Genomic DNA, 20,126 nt, shown 5'->3' with positions numbered 1-20,126 from the left:
GTGACCTTAATTAGTACTGGGGGAAAGAAAACTCAGCTAGGGAATATTAAAATAGAAGGAGAAATAGCTGACACTGTCTAGACAGTCCCAGCTAAAATAGAGATGTGGCAATAATCCAGCTAATAGAGTCAAGTGCAAATAATCAAACTGGAAGTAACAAGCCTTGAAAATCTACCTTGTGTTTGGTCATCAGAAAATTGCCAAATATTTGCTTTATTAAGGAGTCTGAGAGCTTGCTTGGAGAGGAAATAAAAATTCTTCTGAAATGTTACGATCAGTAACTACCATCCATCTGTTCCCTCAAGGCAAAGCAGAAGACACCACAATCTGTTTCAGATTTTTTTCTTCTTCTCTCAACTTCTTCATGTTAAACAATTAGAAAAATATTAAGTCTGGTCTCCTATTCCATAACCCTCACAGGCATTTCTCAAATGTCCTCCTTAGGCAGAAAATGACTGATACCATATTGTACATGGATAACATCGGGACATAAATCCCACCGAAGCTGGGCTGTTTGGATTGAGATGTTAATTCATGGGCAGTCTGGCAGATTGTGGATGAGATGCCAATCTGTAAAGCAATTAGTTCCAGGAAATAACTGCTCAGAGCGTATGTGTGAAATCTCTGATGCCACTGGTGTGCTGTAGCTGGCTGACTACAGAGGTGTTAATGATTTCTAAAAGCTGGCTGCAAGTTCGGGTACATGCATCCATGGATTGCATGCCCAAATGCTTCACCTCTTTGGAAAATGGAGCTCACAATTTATATTTTTGAACGATGTTAAGTCCTTCTGCAGTGATTCATCACATCTTGCTTGGTTCAAGATTCACTTGAGGGTGTCAGAGAAACATTTTCTCAATGTGCATCACAAATCAATGCTTGAGGGACAATTATGATTCCCTCTGGGCCTCCTGAGTCTTGCTGGAATATTTTCCTCTCTAGTTTCAGTCAACTGAAAGCATCAGTTATAGCTATGGTTGTGAGGGCACCATCTACCGGGTTTTCCATTTAGAAATACTATAGGTTTTAGTCTCTACATCTTTCATTAAATGATGCCATATCCTGGATATCCTTGTTCATTTTTATTTCCCAAATGTTGTTTACATAGGCATTCCAGGACTTCAACATGGGAGGTTTGATTTTAGGAAGATAAAAATGCACTGTAGTTCAGTCAATGGCTTGGGTTCAGGGGTGGGACTGATGCCAATGATTAAACTACCAAGTATTTTTATCTTCCTAAAAATCAAACCTCCCATGCTGAAGTCCCAGACTCAGTCCTAGAAGCAAAACTGGGAATGTGTAGAAAGAGCATAAAATCTGAAGTCAGAATACCTGGCTTTGTTACTGCCTGGTAAAACCACTTAACTCCTCTGAGCCTCAGCTTTGTCATCTGTAAAGATACGATAATGGTACCTTCCCTTCCTATATCAGGGTTGATGTAGTGTACCGTAAAATGCAAAGCCTGATGATGGTGGTGCTAGAGATTTTTAGCTGTGAGGCAAAACTAGCTAATGCTATGATTCTTCGTTTACACCTCTCACAATGAGAAGAGAAAAAGTTTAGGAATATTAACTTTTATTCTAGTATTTGTAGAGCTTATTGACATATTCTGATGTGATGTAAATACCTTAGCTGTTTTATTATCATCAGTCTTTGTGCTCTGATCAAGGCTAACTCTTGTTGGTATAATTTTCTATTACTGTCGTCCTTTATCTTTCTAGTTCATAAAATTGGCTATTTATTCTTGTGTGATCATCCAAATGAGAGAAAGGTAGTAGAAGAAATTTTGTAACAAACATGCGAAAATGTTGGTCCTACTCATCTTGAGCTGCATGACTTTGGAAACATCACTTAACCCCTCTGAGGCTCAGTGTTCTTAACTGTAAAATGGTAAATCGCAGGTCGTGGATGAAATGAAATAATTAATGTAAAAGTATTTTGCAAACCATATAATGTAATCCTTAACATGAACATTTTATATTGATCTCTCATCTTAGACAACAGTTTACTGATAAGTTAGATGGTCTTTGAAGGTCATTTTGAGCCATAATATTCCATACTTCTTTCAAAATATATGCCCCTATAACCATAGGATACCAGAGGAACTTAGCTCTGCAGAAATGAGGGATGGGAAGAGTATTGCTGCTTGGGGACTTGGGGGCTAGGCCACCAGTTCAGCTCAGTCAGGGGTGAGGGGGGAACTGAAGATGGAGATCTATTGGTTCCTCAGGGCAAGGAAGTTCAGATAACCGCGAGTTAGAAGCATGGATGTGGTTAACTGGACGTGAATGTCCAAAATGATGACGTCACCTAAGCTGGGCAAGCTGGACACTGTAGCCACATAGGCTGGGGAAGCTGCTTGGCTATGGCTGTGTTCTCTAGGCCACGCTGACAGGAAAGCTATGAGGCTGCACTGAAGGACGCTGAGTCTAACTCCTGCTGCTGCAGATGACTTATCACAAGGCACAATGATTTCTGAAACTCTAGCCACAGAAAAATCATCAGCCCCTCAGGTGGTAATTGGGAGCCTGTCATGTTTCTAGTGTTTCTTAGTTCTAAAAATTCACAATTTATGAGATTATATGTGTTCATCCCTCACGGTTTTATAGACTATGACTGTGTGTCTTCCTAATTATCTCCATTTTGAAACAAATGGATAGTACTTGTACCTATGGCTGCCTCTCTTTTGGACCTACTCCAACTCCTTTCTAGCTTTTATGTACAGTGAACAGAATGAAACAGTATTCTATACAGGAATATGAGGAGAGGATATTTTCTCCTTTGATTTAAATTTCCATCTTGATCATATGCAAATTTTGGCCAGTATTTGGTCCACAGGGGTAATTTAAGTCAATGTCTTTAGTAGACAAATGATAAGTACAATTTCTTTCCCCAAAGCTTAGAGCTCCAACATCTTATAAATCCATTTTGGCCTATTTTCTGCTAAATGCATTGCTCTGCAGGAAACATGGAAATTCACTTAGTTTTATGACCATTAAATAGGTTTTGCAAATCTTCCTGAATTATCTAATAAATGTGAGGCTATCCTTACCAGAGTAGCAATTTTCCTGGAAAGCAATCAGAGCATTCTGTGGGGTCTGGGGAATAATCTGAACTATTTTTCTAGAAGAAAGGGGGCATCTGGGTGGTCTATGGCCCTGGACCATAGGAATCAGGGGAATGGTTTCCCTTCAAGATTCAGCATCTCTCTGGAGATGCTGGGGCCATTTATCTTAGATACAAAGTCCTATGTAATCCCTCAGAAAGCGAGTCAGTTGCATTAATCAGTTTCATCTGTTCTAAATACTTGAAAATAATTTTCAGTCAATGTCCGTGACATTACCTCTCCTCAGAGCTTCAGTTTAATACTGCTGTGGTGTAACTGCACATAAGGTTATGAAGGCCAGATCTAAACCTTTAATCTCTGAGCTCTAGCAACAGGGCTGTATCATAACACATTGTGGCCCTCTCCCTTTCTCTCCCCATTAATGGCACTTCAATTAAGGTGTCTCTTTCTTTCTCTTTCTTTCTTTTCTTTTCCTTCCTTCCTTCCTTCCTGCCCTCCCTCCTCTCTTTCTCTCTCTCCCTTTCTTTTTTTCTTTCTTTCTTTCTTTCTTTTCTTTTTCTCTCTCTCTCTCTCTCTTTCTTTCAGTATATTCAAAAGAGAAACTCTCAAGCTAGTGTCTAAATTTAGCCCAAGTGATCAGTACTGACATCTAAATTAAGTCCCTCTTTCCAAGCGTCAAGAGCTTCCAAGTCAATATTTCCTGCTCCACCAACTTCCATCAAACACGAATGCTTTGTCGGAAACTGGACCAGACGACCCCTAAAGGAAGAGGCACGCTAACAAGGAGAACAAGCTTGTCTAATGAGGCGCGGTGGCTTAATGGAGCAGCGGTCCCTCGGCACCTCCAAGGGCCGCAGTCCTTCGTGCTTTTCCTAAAGGCTGACCCCAGCAATCCAGTGCCGTTTTGAACTACAGTCCCCCTGTGTGTCATCCTTGCCATGGTGGAGAGAAGGAAGAGGAATGTTCTCACTCCTGCAGAAGAATTCTTTTTTGTCCTCCAATTCATGAAACACTGAACAGGAACGTACACAGATATTAGTCAAGCCTGATGATCCATACATAGATAATCTACTTTCCCACTCGACAAACTACCTATCATCGTCCCAGCTCCCCATCCTCTACAGAATGGATACTTGGAGGATGAAAACTCATTTCATTTCCATTTTCATCTCAGCCAAGAAGAACATAATTAGGAAGTTGGCTCTACTATGAATGCTGTAGCAAAAATAAATAAAATAAAAAACCAGGAACAAAAGCAAAATTATATATTTCATTTCCAAGTCAATTAGGAACATGTCTCCTGTTATCCGGTTTATTGAGAAGACGTGGACAAACACTAGAAGAGAACTCCCACGGCCTGCTGAGCTCACTGCTTGGTCGGCCAGGTGTAGGCCATGCCTGCCCACCTTCTCAGACATGGCGCTGTGGAGGCCAGGGAAGGCCCGGACCGCATTCTGCTGGAGAGCTTCTGTCTATTTCTCCTGGAACTCCAGGGTGGGAGTGGGGTCCAGCAGAGGCAAATTGTAGGACCTTGTATTTCAGAGGCTTGGGCTCAAGTTTCAGCTAAGTAGTCAATAGGCCCTGGGAGCACTCATCCTATGGTACCTCAGTTTCCTCATTTGTAAACTAAACGTCCACCACTTTCTCTCATGGGCCTGTTCTCCTAAACCGAGATCACAAACGAGAAAGTACTTCTCATATGAAAAGAAAGTACTATCATTACTGCCAAGAGAGTCAGAATTTGAATACTCATCACTGCTCTGGGCCTGCTAGGATTTCTACCACGTCCCCACGAGCAACAAGTCTCACCAGACATTCAGGTGTGACCCCCATGTAATTAAACAGAAAACAACCTGGATGGCAGTGCTGTATCTGGCTTTGCCTGGGGCTCAGTGATGTTACCTGTGCTCAAGATTGATCTTTAGCACAGAATGTGTGGACTCTGAGTACTCCTTGGAAAAGAAGGGGAGCAGAGAAGATAATTTTTCACATTATAATAAATAATATATAATTAAAACATAGGCATTAGCAAGGAATACCCTGAATAAAAGGGACCGAGCAATAATTAAATAAAATATGATGTTTTTGTTCTCTGTGCTAAATTAATAGACAAATCTAAAAGCTCCAGCAGTCACTGAACATAAGAAAAAACATTTAAAAGAGGAAGATGTGTCTCTGCTTAGGATGTTTTGGGTGGGGCTCTCCCTAGAGGAAGCAGGGGGATAGGGTTGCTTGGGAGAGTCTGGAGCACAAGGAGAAAACACTGAAGTGCTATGAGCTCTGCCCTGCAGGGAAGCCCTCCTGCAGGGTGGAGGGTGAAGGTGAGGTCTTTCCTCCGTGTGACCTGTCTGGTGACCTTTCTAAGCTTTGGTGACTTCCTCTGAAAGGAGAGTAATATCTGCCTTACAGAATGGTTGTGAGGATTGATCAAGAGATGATATAAAAGGCACACAACACTCAATAAATGAAACTATAATTATATTTGTATTTCTTCAATCCCACTTGGTCTAAATAGGAAATCCCCAATAATTATGCTAAAAATTCCCACTTAGTCTGTTCATAAGATAAATATGTAGTATTTTTTAAATGTGTCATTGGTCATTGTGTGTATGGTCCTAGAGATCCCTAGGAATGGCACAGGGATGTCCTTTAGAAAGATAGCTAGTATCATGTCTCATACAGGTAAGTACTCTTTTCTTTTTAAAATTGGCTTTAATGTGACTAGAACATTTTCTTATAAGAACCGCACGCACATTGAAAAGAATGATGGGAACTGAAGGATGGCTACCCCTTATTGATTCTCAAGTATATGTCAGGTCCTGTACTAGGCACACAAATTAATCAAGCTGGCTCTAAAGGCTGAATATGTTTATTGATACAGGCTCTGCATTTCCTCTGAACTCTGGGCAGGGCTGAGGATAGAAAGGAAGAGAATCGATTCAGTGACTGAGGGCAACTTGGAACAGCACTGACGTGCTCTCCTTAGATTGTTATATGTCAGAGAAATAATGCACTTGTAGTTTGAGCCATTGTACCATTAGATCTATTTGTTAGAGTCAGTAGATAGCAGCCTAGCTTTCAGAAACGAATACAACCACTCCTTAACTTACCTATTTCCTAATTCTGGTTATACCGGTGGCTCTGTATGCCTTACCCCGTTCCAGGAGCAGGCCCAGGCCAGACTCAGCCACTGGGAAGCCCAGGCTGCAGGAGGAGGGTCAGGCTCACCTGTCTGACCTCCGCCTGGAGGTGCCGCAGTTGGAGACACTGCTCGAGCCGCTCATGGGTCTGCTCTGCGTTGAGCTCCAACTCGTGCTGCTTCTCCTGGAGAAACTCCAATAGCTCTTGCACCTGGGCTGCCAGATCAATGTCTTTTTCACAGATTAACTCAATTCCTGATTTAAACAAAATGGAAACCATTAAAAACCAGGTAGTACCGTAAAGACTACATTTCCTTCTATATGCACATGAAAGCTGGAATCTGGAAATAGCGATCACCAGCACCCTCCCAACCTCTGCATATCCCTCAGTGAAACTGGATAGATCACCAGAACGGGTCTTTGTTTGGGATGCTCGAACCATGCTTTCTCTTTTGCATTAACTGATCCTTTGTCAGGAAACAACTCTTCAACAGATGATCAGCTCCTTATCAACTGGAGTCAAAGAGGTGGTCCTCTGGATTCCATCCCAGACAAGGCCGCATACAGCAGTCCCTGCTGGGCAGTTCGCCTACACCCAGAATATTCACAACCGAGCCTCTGGATCACACTGGGAAATACAAAACAAAGCCCCAGAGACCCTGTCTCAGGAACTTCTGCCAAAGGCACACTCTCTTCTAGCTGGTCAGATGCCATTTACCATTGGATGCTAAGTCCATCTGAAGAGAATAGTTGGCCAGTGGTGATTTTCTTAGCTAACTACTTAGGTCCCCTAAAAAAGCAACTCAGAAGTTCATCACTGCCGCCACCAACACACCTGCCTGACACAGTGGGGGCATATAAGGAAAGTCCGTACACGCTAAAGGAAATTCTTTTCTAGAAGCAAAAATAGTGCTTTATATAAGAACAATATGGGAGAGTGGGAAATTTTTTTCTGGTGTTACACGGTAATAATTTCAGTATCTTTTCAGGTTTATTTTTTCTGTCAGTTTCATAATTCCAAGGCCCAGCTCCTGAAATATCTGTGGGAGACAGAGAAGAGAACGACTTGTTCTTTTAGCAGTCAACTCCCTCCAGTTACTGTCTGCAATTACCAAGGGGATGAGGTAGAGCATCTCCTTGACTGAAATAAAAAAACAGGAAGAAATACAAAATTTCTACCTTTGCAGCGCTACGCAACATGGGATGACCCTTGGCCTCCATGTTTACTTTTTAAAATGTAATTTAAGATCCACCTGCAGAAGTGGATCCCTGTTTCCAGCCACAACGCAGATTTTCTTCCAGCTCGTTTTCACCCTGCATGCATCTCTGGTGTTTAGTATGCTGGGCCTGGGCAAAGTATCTCTCTGTGGGAAGCTCATGGCTTACACATGCCACATCACACGCAAATGGGCTTCTTAGCCTGGTGCTCCATCAAAGGGACCAGCCACCTGCTTAGAGAATCATCCAGAACAGGCTCCCTGCCTGCCCTGAGACTCCAGCCCTTCATTTTCATCTATCCTGCTTGATATATATATATTTTTTTAATGTGAGATGAACACAGGAAATAAAATAGGTGAAGATGGTGTAACCAGGCTAGGCTAAGAGCGATTGTTTTATATCCACTCTTCTTCCCTTCCTCCAGATCCACATTCCTTCACCCCAGAGTAGCTTGCATTTTGGAAGAACACAGGCCTTTTCTCTCCTTTTATGACACAAGTACAATTATTTGTGGCCCATTCTTTTTACGTATATCTGTTTCCCCCAGACTGATGTTCACTCTTGATTAATTCAGTAAACATTAACATTGAGAATCTGCTATGGCGAGACATAACCACTCTGCTGGATACCGGGAATGTAAAGAGAAGAAAGGAGGAGCCCTACCCTCATGCTGCTAGCGAAGCTGCGGGAACACAAATAATCCCAACAGAATTCAGTATGCGCTAGAACACCAGTATAGTATACAATAGTTATCAGGCTTTACTGAACTTTTGCCACGCTTGTGTTTCTCCCACTGCATCCTCACGATGACTCCATATGGTTAGGATTCCTATAACTGCCGTTCTTCTGAGGAAGGTGAAGCTTAGAGAGATTGGGTAACATGCTCAAGGACACCCAGGTAGTGAGAGGTGCAGCCGGGATCCCAACAAAGGGAATCTCTCTCTCTCCTGGCTGTACCCTTAACCTCTACGTGCGAGGAGAAGAGTGATCTTCACAACCTAATTTTTTTAAGTTAATTAATTTATGGCTGCGTTGGGTCTTCGTTGCTGTGCACGGGCTTTCTCTAGTTGCGGTGAGCAGGGGCTACTCTGTTGCGGTGCGCGTGCTTCTCATTGTGGTGGCTTCTCTTGTTGTGGAGCACGGGCTCTAAGCGCCGGCTTCAGTAGCTGTGGCTGGAAGGCTCAGTAGTTGTGGCTCACAGGCTTAGTTGCTCTGCGGCATGTGGGATCTTCCCGGACCAGGGCTCGAACCTGTGCCTCCTGCATTGGCAGGCGGATTCTTAACCACTGTGCCACCAGGGAAGCCCCCCACGACCTAATTTAAGACTTCATTTAAATGCTGGGTCTGGGTACTTTCCAGGCACAGTAAATTTGAAGCACCATTGCCACAGACTCCATAGAGTTTTCACTTAAAAACCTTGCATAAAGAGAGAACTTGACGCTTTAAACCACAAAAGCAACGTATGCACAGGATACCCAGCTCCTGTCTTATTCCTTAGGTCATGGGTAACAGTCACATGGTTGGTGACATTAGGGTGAAGACCTGGGCCATAACCAATGGGGGCAGTGAGGCTGAATCATGGCAAGTGAGAACTGGAGGGGACTTTAGGAATGAAGGCCTGCCTGCCACACTGGACAAAAGAAGAAACTAAGGTCTACAGAGAAAGAACAGGGACTTCCAAAGTCAAAGTGCTTGTTGGTGGTGCAGCTGGACCTTGAATTCAGCCAGTGGGTTTACTCCAACCCGACTCTTTCCAGCAAACCCTGCCACTTGCCAACTTGAGGCCCAGTAGATAACCCTAAACAATGAGCAAGTAAAGAAACTGTTCCTATTTTGCCAACTATTGCTAAGGCTGATGATTTAAACAAGGCTTTTGCTTTGGTTAGGGTTGTTGGCACATCAGGTGGATTTAGCAGGACCTGGCTGAATGTTTCAAACTTCATACCAAAAAATAAGTGTAAGGAAATTCCCTACTTCTCCTATAAAAATCCAATAAAAATCATTTACTCCTATAAAAATCAAAGCATAAGCCCTAATTATTTTAGCCTGGAGGGCTAAATAGCAACCAAATTCTTAATTTTGCTAATTGTCCTTTTTCTGAGACAATAGTTTATTTTACCTCTAGTTCAAATATAGTTCATGAGACAGACAAGGTAAGTGCCCAACCCATTTATTGCCTCAGTCCTGTGTCTCTGAAGTACTGCCTTCCTTGGCCACCTAGGTCCTCGGTAAGGCCCACTCTCGGCCCACCTCCAACCTCCACCTCTGGACCCCAGCTCTGGCGTGTTGCTGCCCTCCCTTCCTCCAAGCCAGAGATGAGGTTGACGCCTCCTCTGCAGGACAGGCACACGGCAGTAGACAGAGAGAGCTTCCCTGAGAGCCTTGAGGCCTCATGGGCTATGCCAGACTGAACAGCCAGCTGAGGAGAAGCAGGGGAACAGCCAGTCCCAGCAGAGACTGAAGAGGCCAATCAGGCTCTTTTGACAAAGCTCATTCCGAGAACAGGATATGTGGGGGTGGGCAGCCCATCTGCTTGGGGTGTTTTCACCCACTCAGCCCTCATGGTTAAGGTGGCTGCCAAGCACAGCCAGTCTTCAGGGACTGCCAGCTCCCGGCAGTCTTTCCATTACCAAGGATACCTGGCTCTTGGACAGAGGTGCACTTGCCCAAGGTCACGCCAGCATCCTGCTCCTATGTGCCACAGGTTTTCAGGCAGATGAGGCGCTCCACCTGCCAGACACGTCAATACTGAGGGATGAAGGGATGGGGGAGGAGCATCCCTGCAGTTTCTCTGCACAGCCTCTCTTCTAGGTACTATGTCTGCGTTCTCTCATGGTTCCGCATCTTAGTTGGAGAGCGGTCTACGGCGAGCATCGTGAGGACAAGTTGTAGGGTGAAACCCTGAGTCCAGACAAGGTTCTCAGTCACAGTTTCCCCCTTCCCTACTAAGGCCTTGAAAAGGTACAGCTGTGGCCAAGAACACTGCTTCTCAAACTTTAACATGCACATGATTTACCTGAAGATTTTGTTAAAATGCAGATTCAGATTCGCAGGTCTGGGATTCCGCCTTTCTAATCAGCTCTAGAGTGATGCCGCCTGCTGCTGGCTCAGGGCCCACACTTAGAGTAGGTCCTGATCAGGGGCCCTAGATTAGTGCATCAGAATCACCTAGAGGGCTTACTGAAACAGACTGTTGGGCCTCACCCACAAGAGATTCTGACGTGGCAGGTTCCCGGGATGGGCCCTTGAACTTGCGTTTCTAACAAGTGCTCAGGTAATGCTGATGCTGCTGACCTGGGACCACGTTTGGAAGTCGTTGTCCTGGGGCACGTCATAGATATCAGCTGCTGTGATTTAACCATCAAGGGGAAAAGCAGTGGTTCTCAGCCCTGGCTGCACAGTGGTATCACCTGAGGACCTTTTGCCGATGCCCAAGTCCCATTCAGAGGTGTCAGATCACAGCATCTGGGCATTGTCATTTTAAAAACAGTCCCCAGATAGACTATGATGTGAGTGAAGGGGCTTCTTGGAGCTGTGTGGAGCGTGGGCTGCACCCTGTAAACAGGCCTGGCTCTCATAGGCAGCTGCAGCCTGTTCACAACAAATGAAAATTCAAGGAAAGATTATGGTGACCAAAGTAAATAGAATTTACTAGATTGTCTCTCCTCTGGTTAGAAGTGAAGTTCCTTTGAATGCTGCTATGTCCTCTATCAGGTCATTAAGAGAAACACAGTACCCTAAAGTCAAGCCTGCCTGACAATCTCATGATTTAAATGTCCTTCACAATCAGCAGGGACATGGACAGACCATGTTTTAAAGAGTTGATGGCTTGAGGCCCTATCTGCTTCTTCCTGGAGGACCCAGGTGGGTGGCAGTGTGGAGACCTGGGTTCCGGCACTTCACTGGTGTGAGTCCAGATCAGTGACTTCCTCTTTCTGGACTAGTTGGACGAGGGGACAGCTATGGCTCTCTCCGGTTCTAACATCAAAGGCTGTTCTAGAAAGTGGCAGGTGTAACATTAAGTGTTCGTGGACTTGTTGGATAAACAGTGAATAGGGCTTCCCTGGTGGCGCAGTGGTTAAGAGTCCGCCTGCCGATGCAGGGGACACGGGTTCGTGCCCTGGTCCGGGAGGATCCCGCATGCCGCAGAGCGGCTGGGCCCGTGAGACATGGCCGCTGAGCCTGCGTGTCCGGAGCCTGTGCTCCGCAATGGGAGAGGCCGCAGCAGTGAGAGGCCTGCATACCACACACACACACAAAAAAACAGTGAATAAATCCTGAGCAGGAAAAGAAGTCAAGCCTGGGTAACTTGGCCATGTGTTTTTTGAGAAGTTATAAAATTTATATGACCTCGCCATAAACTTTATCAGTACTTCTTACACTCAAGCACAGACAGTTTTAAGAAAAATGAGGACAGAGAGGCCTGGACTGGAATGAGGAGCCGGCTCTGGCGGTGGAGGACAGGGCAGGAGAGTGTGTGCAGGGCACAGGGGTGGGACAGCAGCATCCGTACGTACATCTGAATACAATTCACAAGGATGCCTGACGGCCTTTGCAGCCCACCTGGTTTATTTCTCCAGACCACCATGTTTTTGGATCTGTGCTAATTTCCATCATTGGTTTTTCCCCTTCTCCCCACAGCACCAGGAGAACCTGGCCCTATTCCTATTTTTATCATAGCCTAACCGGGCAACCTCAGACAAACAATTTCGGCTCTCATGCTTCCATTTCTTTTTCATTAACATGGGGTCAAAAACCTCTGTTCCTTGTACCTGTGGGAAGAGAATGAGTGAGTGGAGCGGAAGGGCTTGTTGGAGTCAAGCTGCTGTCCTTGTCTTCATCATCTCCCCACCAGAAGCAGGAGCACGGGACAGGTCGCCTACCTGAGGCCTGGACCTCCATGATGTACTGGTGCAGATCCTGGCCCTGCTGGATGACCTCGAAGGTCATGTTGTTCATGGCTAGCTTCCGCTCCGTGTGGCGCTGCAGCCGCTGCTCCGCCAGCGTCAGATCCTCCGTGTTGAAGTCATTCATCTGCCGAAGCAAGTCCTCATTCCAGGCATCTAGCTCTGCCGTCACCTGTGAGGGAACCACCATCAGTGCAGGCTCACTGGTCCACAAGAGCCTTATTAACTAACCCAAGCTTCACATCTGTCTCTACTTTGCATCTCTTTTTTGACCCCTAGACTACGTTTAAGCAATGGTGCCATGCACTCACGTATGCATGCCTTTAAAAGTGTTCTCCCTGTGTTTCAATGTCTACAGCAGTAGCAAACACTTACATGATGGATTATGGTTTAGAAAGGTTTTCACACTCCATCTCATCCTACTCCCACAGTAACCTGGAGAGGCAGGCAGGGTGGACATCCCAGGTCCATCTCACAGAAGAGAAGCTGACGCTCACTCACACAGATGGAATGCTTTGCCCAGAGTTCACCCTGCTCATGAAGGGCACGACCTGAGGACAATACTCAGTTCTTCTCCTGACTGCAAAGACTTTGTCCACCATACCACAGCCTTCGTTGTAAAGATCTCAGCATTGGAGAGGGCCTCAGAAATTAAGTACTGAATCTAACTCTTTTCAAGAACCAGAAACAGAGGGCTGGAGAATCCCAGTAAATGGCCCGAGGTTACATAATTGGTTAGACCCCAAACCCAGGGGCCCTGATCTGGTTCCCATGTTCTGTTGTACAGTATTCTCTCTGCTACAATGGCTGATACCAGGAAGTGGTAACAAAACGAGGTGTAAATGTATAACTTACCTCTAGAAATCCAAGCAGATTAAACTCTATTGAGGCATGAATGAGTCTAATGAAGACTGAACATGTAGTGAAGGAAAACCTTGCCCTAATATGACTTTGCTAATTGCTTATTGCTCTACACCTTCACTCCCGTGATGTGCCCTCATTTACTCGCAAATATGTGCCTGCAAATAGAGACTGAATCCTATTCTTCCTTTACAATCGTTGCTATCATCCACATAGTAAGAACTCAGAAGTATTGAATTGGATAATAATTCCACCTGATATGTGAATCAAATAAAACCTTTTCTAAAACGGTTTTCAGGTCTGTTATCGCATGCTAGCCCTGTGGTAGCCCTGTGACGGCAATGGCACAGGTGCTGTCACCCTCTTTTCTGGGAAGAGGCCATGGAAGCCTCACCCCAGATCACACAGTTGCAGTATGGCCCAGGCAGCCTAAGCACACGGCCCAGAGCCCAGCTTAGTGATTTTCATCATGCTGGGTCTCATCCCAGCTGACATGCGGCATAACCTTCCCAATTACCAAACACTGCTGTCCAGGAGCGTCAGGGGACAAAGAGAAGGAAAGACGCAGCTGAGAGATGGTGATGTTCCATGCTGTGCTGGGGCCATAAAGGCTGGGACGGGAAAGGCAAGCAGTCCCTTGTGAGGGGCTGCCATCCCGGGCACAGGATTCCACTCTTTGTCAAACAGTAAGACTTTCCTCCACTGAAAGTACACTTTCTCTCTTTGAAGCAGAAATGGGGAACTGTAAAAATATTACCTTCACTGTCATGGGTTCTCACCTCATGCTGCCACCTCTTTGCAGGTCAACTAAGGGATCCACTGAGCTCAGCCCGAAAACCTAGTATCTACTTATTGTGGGGAGCCCTTGGGGATCCGGGAACCAGCAGGTTGGTAGGCAAACAGGTTTTTGTTATATCCTGTCTTTTTTTTTTTTTTTTTTAGATTTTTTTTGATGTGGACCATTTTTAAAGTCTTTATTGAGTTTGTTACGTTATTGCTTCTGTTTTCTGTTTTGGTTTTTTGGCTGCGAGGCATGTGGGATCTTACCCCGACCAGGGATCGAACCCACACCCCCTGCATTGGAAGGCGAGGTCTTAACCACTGGACAGCCAGGGAAGTCCCTATATCCCATCTTTGAAAAGCACTTCATTCTCTAACTAGAGAAAGGAGTTAAACTGAGAAAAATAAGATAACTTATAATTTATGAGAGATAATTTATAGAATGAATAGGCCTTTGTAGACTAGGCCTATAGCTATGTTTTTCCTTCCTGTATTTAAACAAATTGAAGTATAATTTACATATAATAAGATATATAAATTTTAAGCATTCAGTTCTACGAGTTTTGACAAGTTTAGTTACTGGTGTAGCCATCACCAAAAACAAAATATAGGACCTTTCCATCACCCTAGGGAGTCATCCTTTCCAGTCAGTTCCTGCCCCTGCCCCACTTCAGGTACCATTTTCTGATTTCTATCCTCACAGATTCTTAGATTCCATACAAATGAAATCATACAGTATGGACTCTTTCATGTCTAGCTTCTGTGTTCAACACACTGTATTTAAGATTTATCTGTTTATTGTATCAGTTCATTCCTTGCTACTGCTGAGTTCCATGGTATAGAGATACCGTGATTTGTGTATCTATCCTCTAGCTGGTGAACCCCTGGGTTGTTCTCAGTGTTTGGCTATTATGAATAAGGCTGATGTGAAAGTTCTTGCACAAGTCTTACTGTGGACACTGGTTTTCATTTCTCTTGAGGGTCACTTAGGAGTGCAATTGTAGGGTCATAGGGTAAGTGTACGTTTAACATTCCCAAGAGGAATTTCGCATTCCCTGTGAAAGTTCCAGTTGCTCACCATCATTTCGTATTATCAGTCTATTTAATTTTAGCCAAGCTAGTGGGTGTGAAGTGATATCTTATTATGGTTTGAGGTTGTATTTCGCTGATGACTCATGGTGGTGAGCACATTTTCATATGCTTACTGACCGTTGGTATCTACTTTTAGAAAGTGTTGAGTTTTTTGCTCATTTTTCAAAAGCTAGGTTATCTTTTGACTATAGATTTGTAAGAGTTCTTAATATATGCTGGATATAAGTCATTTATCAGATAATATATGGAAAATAGACCAAACAAAATTTTTAGTCCATTTCCCTGTCTACAAGCTTAAGGAAAATAAAAATAAGAAAACAAGCACGAAAGGAAGAGTCTGCCTTTTCTTTACACTTTAGTTTTTGTTTTGTTTTCATGAAACTGAGTCTATGAAGAAGCTGTTTGCTGCAGGAAAATCCCAGAGGGGTCCCAAGGCCTGAGTCTGTGGAGCAGAAAGGCAAGTGTTGAGGGTCCTGGTTAGGGCAGAGCAAAGGTGAGGTGCTTTGGTTGGGGAGAGTGAGGCTCAGAGGTCTGGTATCTTGGCAATCTGAATCTAAAGCAAATGTGAAGTATGCCCAGGATTCTATATCTGGTGTTTCTATATTCCTGCCTTCCCCTGCTCCACCCGTACCTCCCAATACCATTGAGCTGAAGGACCCAAGTCTGTCATGAAGCCTGAAGAATGAGAATTTCAAGGAGCTTCTCAATGCAACAGCCTGCCTTCCAAGTCTCGCTCCCTGGGTCTACACACAGTCATGTCTGACTCTCTTCCCAAATCCCCAAGAACTGATGCCAAGAGCCTTGAAGTAATCTGATTTATGAATTTCGAATGTTGGCTGGAGTTTAAATATTTTCTTTCCTGAGTATTTTCTGTTTCCTCAAGGAATATTCTGTCATTGGCTTCCCTCTCTCCACCTTCTTTCTGGGGCACAAGGTTGGCATTATAGCAGGGGCTTTTTTTTTTTTTTTTTAAAGAAAAAAATTAGTTTTCAAACCTGAAGCTTGCTTTACAGCTAATGAACAAACCTAGCTTTCTGGTCCCATCTCATGCTCTTCTGTTATGTGAACCAGGCATCTGGTTTACTCCCTGATCTTGAGAAGTAGCTCTGCCCTCTCCAATCACCTTCTCTGGTCCAGCAGCCCTGAGACATCCTTGTCCCTCCTCCCAGTCTGCTCAAGTCCTCGCTGCCCTTCAAAGTCACCCCTCTGTCATGAAGAGCTTCATGACAACCCCCAGAACCTGACGTTTTTCTCCGGCTTATCTCATAACATGGGACATGGGCTAATTTGCTAATACACAGACAAAGCCATGAAAAGAAAAACCTGTCTGGGGATTGATCTGGTGATCTAACTCCATTTGGAAAAGAAACCTGGAAGAATTTGTACTAGGCAGAAACTAGGGCCTGAACCAAATGAGTGAAAGATGGAATAGAAAGTACCCACAGGGCATTCAGCTTTCAATCCACCTATTTTGCTTTCTCCTTCCACTCCATTAGCTCCATCTCGGCTCCTGGCTCACTCAGCTCCTCTCTGGGCTCCAGTGGCCTCTCTCTGCCTCCCTCTTCTGAATTAATTGGCATGTGAGGATATGAGAGGTGCATTGGCAGTGTTTCTATTCTAACAATTATCTACTCTAGAGCCACAGCCATAAGGAAAATCCGAGAAGGAGGTGAACAGGAATTTAGAAAGGATAAGAGGCAGTGGGAAATGGGAAGACACTTCAAAAAGCTTTCCTACCAGATGAGATTCACTGAACCCAGTATTCTGCGGTCAAAAACTGACCCCAAGGGACTTGGTTTAGCAGTAGCCTTGGGCTCTGTTCTCAGAAAACCCTCTTCACTGGCTCCTCCCATTTCCTGGGTCCTTCCCAGGAGTTATGTGTAGAGAATGCTTTCTCCACTCACCCCCAAGTGTGCCTGCCTGAAACAGAACTCCCCTGTCCCTCTCTTCCCACTTCCTATGGTCTATTCCCATCACCTTAGCTCTTTATTAACAGCTGCAAAGTGGGAAATTTCACTGTGTGGTCCTTTTCTTCTGATCATTTTTAGATGCTGGTGAGCACGATGAAGATGATGATCATGGTTAAAAGAAGATTCTACCCTGAATTGTGCATTTATTATGGGATAGACAGTGTTCAGCATTTGATTTTCTTTTATTGCATCCTCATAGCAACTCTAGGAGGAAACGAAGGCACACAGAAGTCAGATCATTTGCCTCATGGTCTCAGAGCTGGTGGTGGCAGAGCTCAGCATTCAACTACAAAGTCCAGGGCTCTTAACCACGGTGTCATATCAACAGAGCTGGTCCAAGAACTAACTTCAGGGGATAGCTTTCTTTTTATTTTTCTCACTTCAGAGAAGTGCCTGTTTAACCTTTCTCCTGTTTTCTTCTCTAAAAAACCCCCACAAACTCCTGATAACTCCATTTTCTTCACTTCACATGAAACTTTGAAATTAATCACGTGCTTCAAACAGATCAATAAACTGTGTGTTTGTGGCCTTATATAATGCCAGGAATAATTTACCCATTCAAAAGAACCGCATAGCTTTCCCCCAGTAGGATATTTTTGTTGAAGAGGTGGTAAATTGAAAAAATTTGGTGCTTTGTGACCACCTAGAGGGGTGGGATAGGGAGGATGGGAGACACAAGAGGGAGGAGATATGGGGATGTATGTATACATATAGCTGATTCACTTTGTTATACAGCAGAAACTAACACACCGTTGTAAAGCAATTATACTCCAATAAAGATGTTAAAAAAAATTGACACTGAGTATTTATACTCAGTATAAAGGCCACGTTAACCTATCTAGAATTCTCTGGTTTCCCAGGGGCCTTTGCCATGAACAGGGGACACATCTGCAATCCGGCATTGGGGTGTGAACACTGGGACAAACCCTGTGGCAAAGAGAAGTGTAACCTGCCCTCTGCATGGGCATGTTCTCTGTATGGCAAGCGCAAATGCCTGTGGCTCTCACAGCAGTTACGTGAACACTCAGGGATCACCTAACAGGACTGGGTAACAAATTCAGAGAGAAACAATGGGGGAGAATAAGATGGAATGTTTGCTTAAAATCTGGATGCAAATACATATACATATGTATATGTATGGACAGCATATTAGTATCGGGTTGGCCAAAAGATTCATTCGAGTTCTTCCATAACATCTTACGGAAGAACCCGAACAAACTTTTGGCCAACCCAATATATATTATTTAGGTATTTTATTAACAATAACAATGCTGACTACAATGTATTAAAGTATTTATTAAGTGCTAGGCACTTTGCTAAAAATGTTCTATGTGTTAACTCATTAAATCCTTAATAACCCTATGGGGACTGGGAATTATTATTCTCATACCTATTTCTCAGATGAGGAAACCAAATGAGTAACTTGTCTAAAAATCACACAATTAGTAAAGCTGGTGAAACAGGTTTCAAACCCAGGCACGCTAACTCAAAATACTGCATACTCAACGACTGCACTATACTGCCTCTCAGCAAAGGGTGTGTGTGTCTGTGTGTATCAACACTGCATATGTTATGTACGTTAAGGTCCAGTCCCATTCCAACTAACAGTGGCGAGGAAGGATCCAAGGCATTTCATTGTGGTGAGATGCTCTGAAATACATGAGCTGTCAATTGCAAATGAACATCTTTCTGTTCTAAATATAAGGTCATTATTTGTATTAAAACGAAAAGAGCGAAAGTTAAATATTCTCCACTGACCTACAAGTGCTGGCTGATAGGGAAAGACATATTGCAGCTGAAGAGACAGTCTCACTGCACGGGAAGGGCTATTTTATCTATAATGGGTATGTACATTGATATGCATTACCACTGTGAAACTAAAATAAACTAAATTACCATAGTCATTTGTTCTTCTTGTCTAGTCTAGTGTTGTTTTTTTTCTGTTAATCAATTTATAAAATGATGAGGATTAGTGAATTCTAATACAGATTATTTTAAAAGTATATCATAGAATTTCCCTCTGTTTTAGAAATATATATAACCTGTCTAAAGAGTTAAAATATTTCTTTATGTAGCTATAAGAAAACTTTTGAGGATACTGCAAGAGTTTTCTGGAAAAGCAGAAGGACTTAGCAGTAAAGATATCCACTCGGTTGATTTTTGGCAAAAAAATGTAAGAACATATTGCAACACTGTAACTGATGAGTTCCAATGTTCGGTCACCTAATTTCTATTCCAATTGGATAATCTGGATAATGGAACACAATTTTTATGACCAAGTTCATGTTCTTTTTTTCATTATCATCATGATTAAAACTGAGATCTTTTATAATCATGACTGATCTTGAGTCTTTATTTTGCCCATATCTTTGCCTCTTAATCAGTTTGAGACTTGTAGGACTCTATTCTGTTTTCAAAAAAATCTCTCCTCTGTTGAAGAGCTCCTCTGAGGTATACTGTTCACCGATTCTAAAGCTTATCAATGCTTGAGTGTCAGAATGGGTTTTCTCCCATGAAAGCTAAACACCTAGTGCTAGAGCTTACATCGTTTCCTTCTACGGAGTTCCCTGTTATCTTTACCAGAAAGGAGAAGCAGCACTTGAACCTTGATAATGTCACCTGACTTCAGGTCCACAGCCCCTTACCCACCCCATTACAGAATGATCTGAAAGCTTCCATCAGGGATCTTTGATAATTTGCCAAAAACAAGTGACATGTCGGAATACTAAAGCTGTGTAAATAATCCTTTTTTTTTTTTTTTTTCAAAGGAAGATGTTAGGGGAAACTCCCAATGATCCTGAAACCAATTTGACAAAAGTCTAGAAGAAACTATCAAATAAATATTTTGTGAGAATTTTGGTTTACTGTATTGTATTTATTCTGCATTTCCTTTGCAAATGACTTGGGGTACATTTAGAAAATGCTGTAGGAATCCCAAGGGAACCCACAAAAATTGATCTCAAACATCTCATTTTCTTTCTTGATATAGTTACTAAGTTGGTGCATTTAAGGCATGTTACAAACATGGAGAACAGCAAGGCTTTGCAGAGTCTCACACTGTATCTATGGAGGAAAGGGCTATGAAATTGGA

The 20,126-nt window shown here is 43.5% G+C and overlaps 1 protein-coding gene across 1 annotated transcript in view; it reads right to left on the bottom strand.

Annotated features, from left to right (window-relative positions):
• Positions 1-20,126, bottom strand: part of LOC149749336 (kalirin-like) — a 168,520-nt gene that overhangs the window by 86,171 nt on the left and 62,223 nt on the right. Inside the window, exons 8-9 of the mRNA XM_089909901.1 lie at positions 12,309-12,504; positions 6,296-6,462 (exon numbers count right to left, since the gene is read on the bottom strand). Of these exons, the coding sequence (XP_089766027.1) occupies positions 6,296-6,462; positions 12,309-12,504 (363 nt within the window). The remainder of the gene's footprint in view (positions 1-6,295; positions 6,463-12,308; positions 12,505-20,126) is intronic.

Source organism: Delphinapterus leucas, chromosome 4 (genome assembly GCF_059928025.1).
Source record: "Delphinapterus leucas isolate spDelLeu-1000000601 "Yukka" chromosome 4, BTC_Dleu_Yukka2, whole genome shotgun sequence".
Taxonomy (NCBI): domain Eukaryota; kingdom Metazoa; phylum Chordata; class Mammalia; order Artiodactyla; family Monodontidae; genus Delphinapterus; species Delphinapterus leucas.
This window is presented reverse-complemented; position numbering and strand designations above follow the sequence as displayed.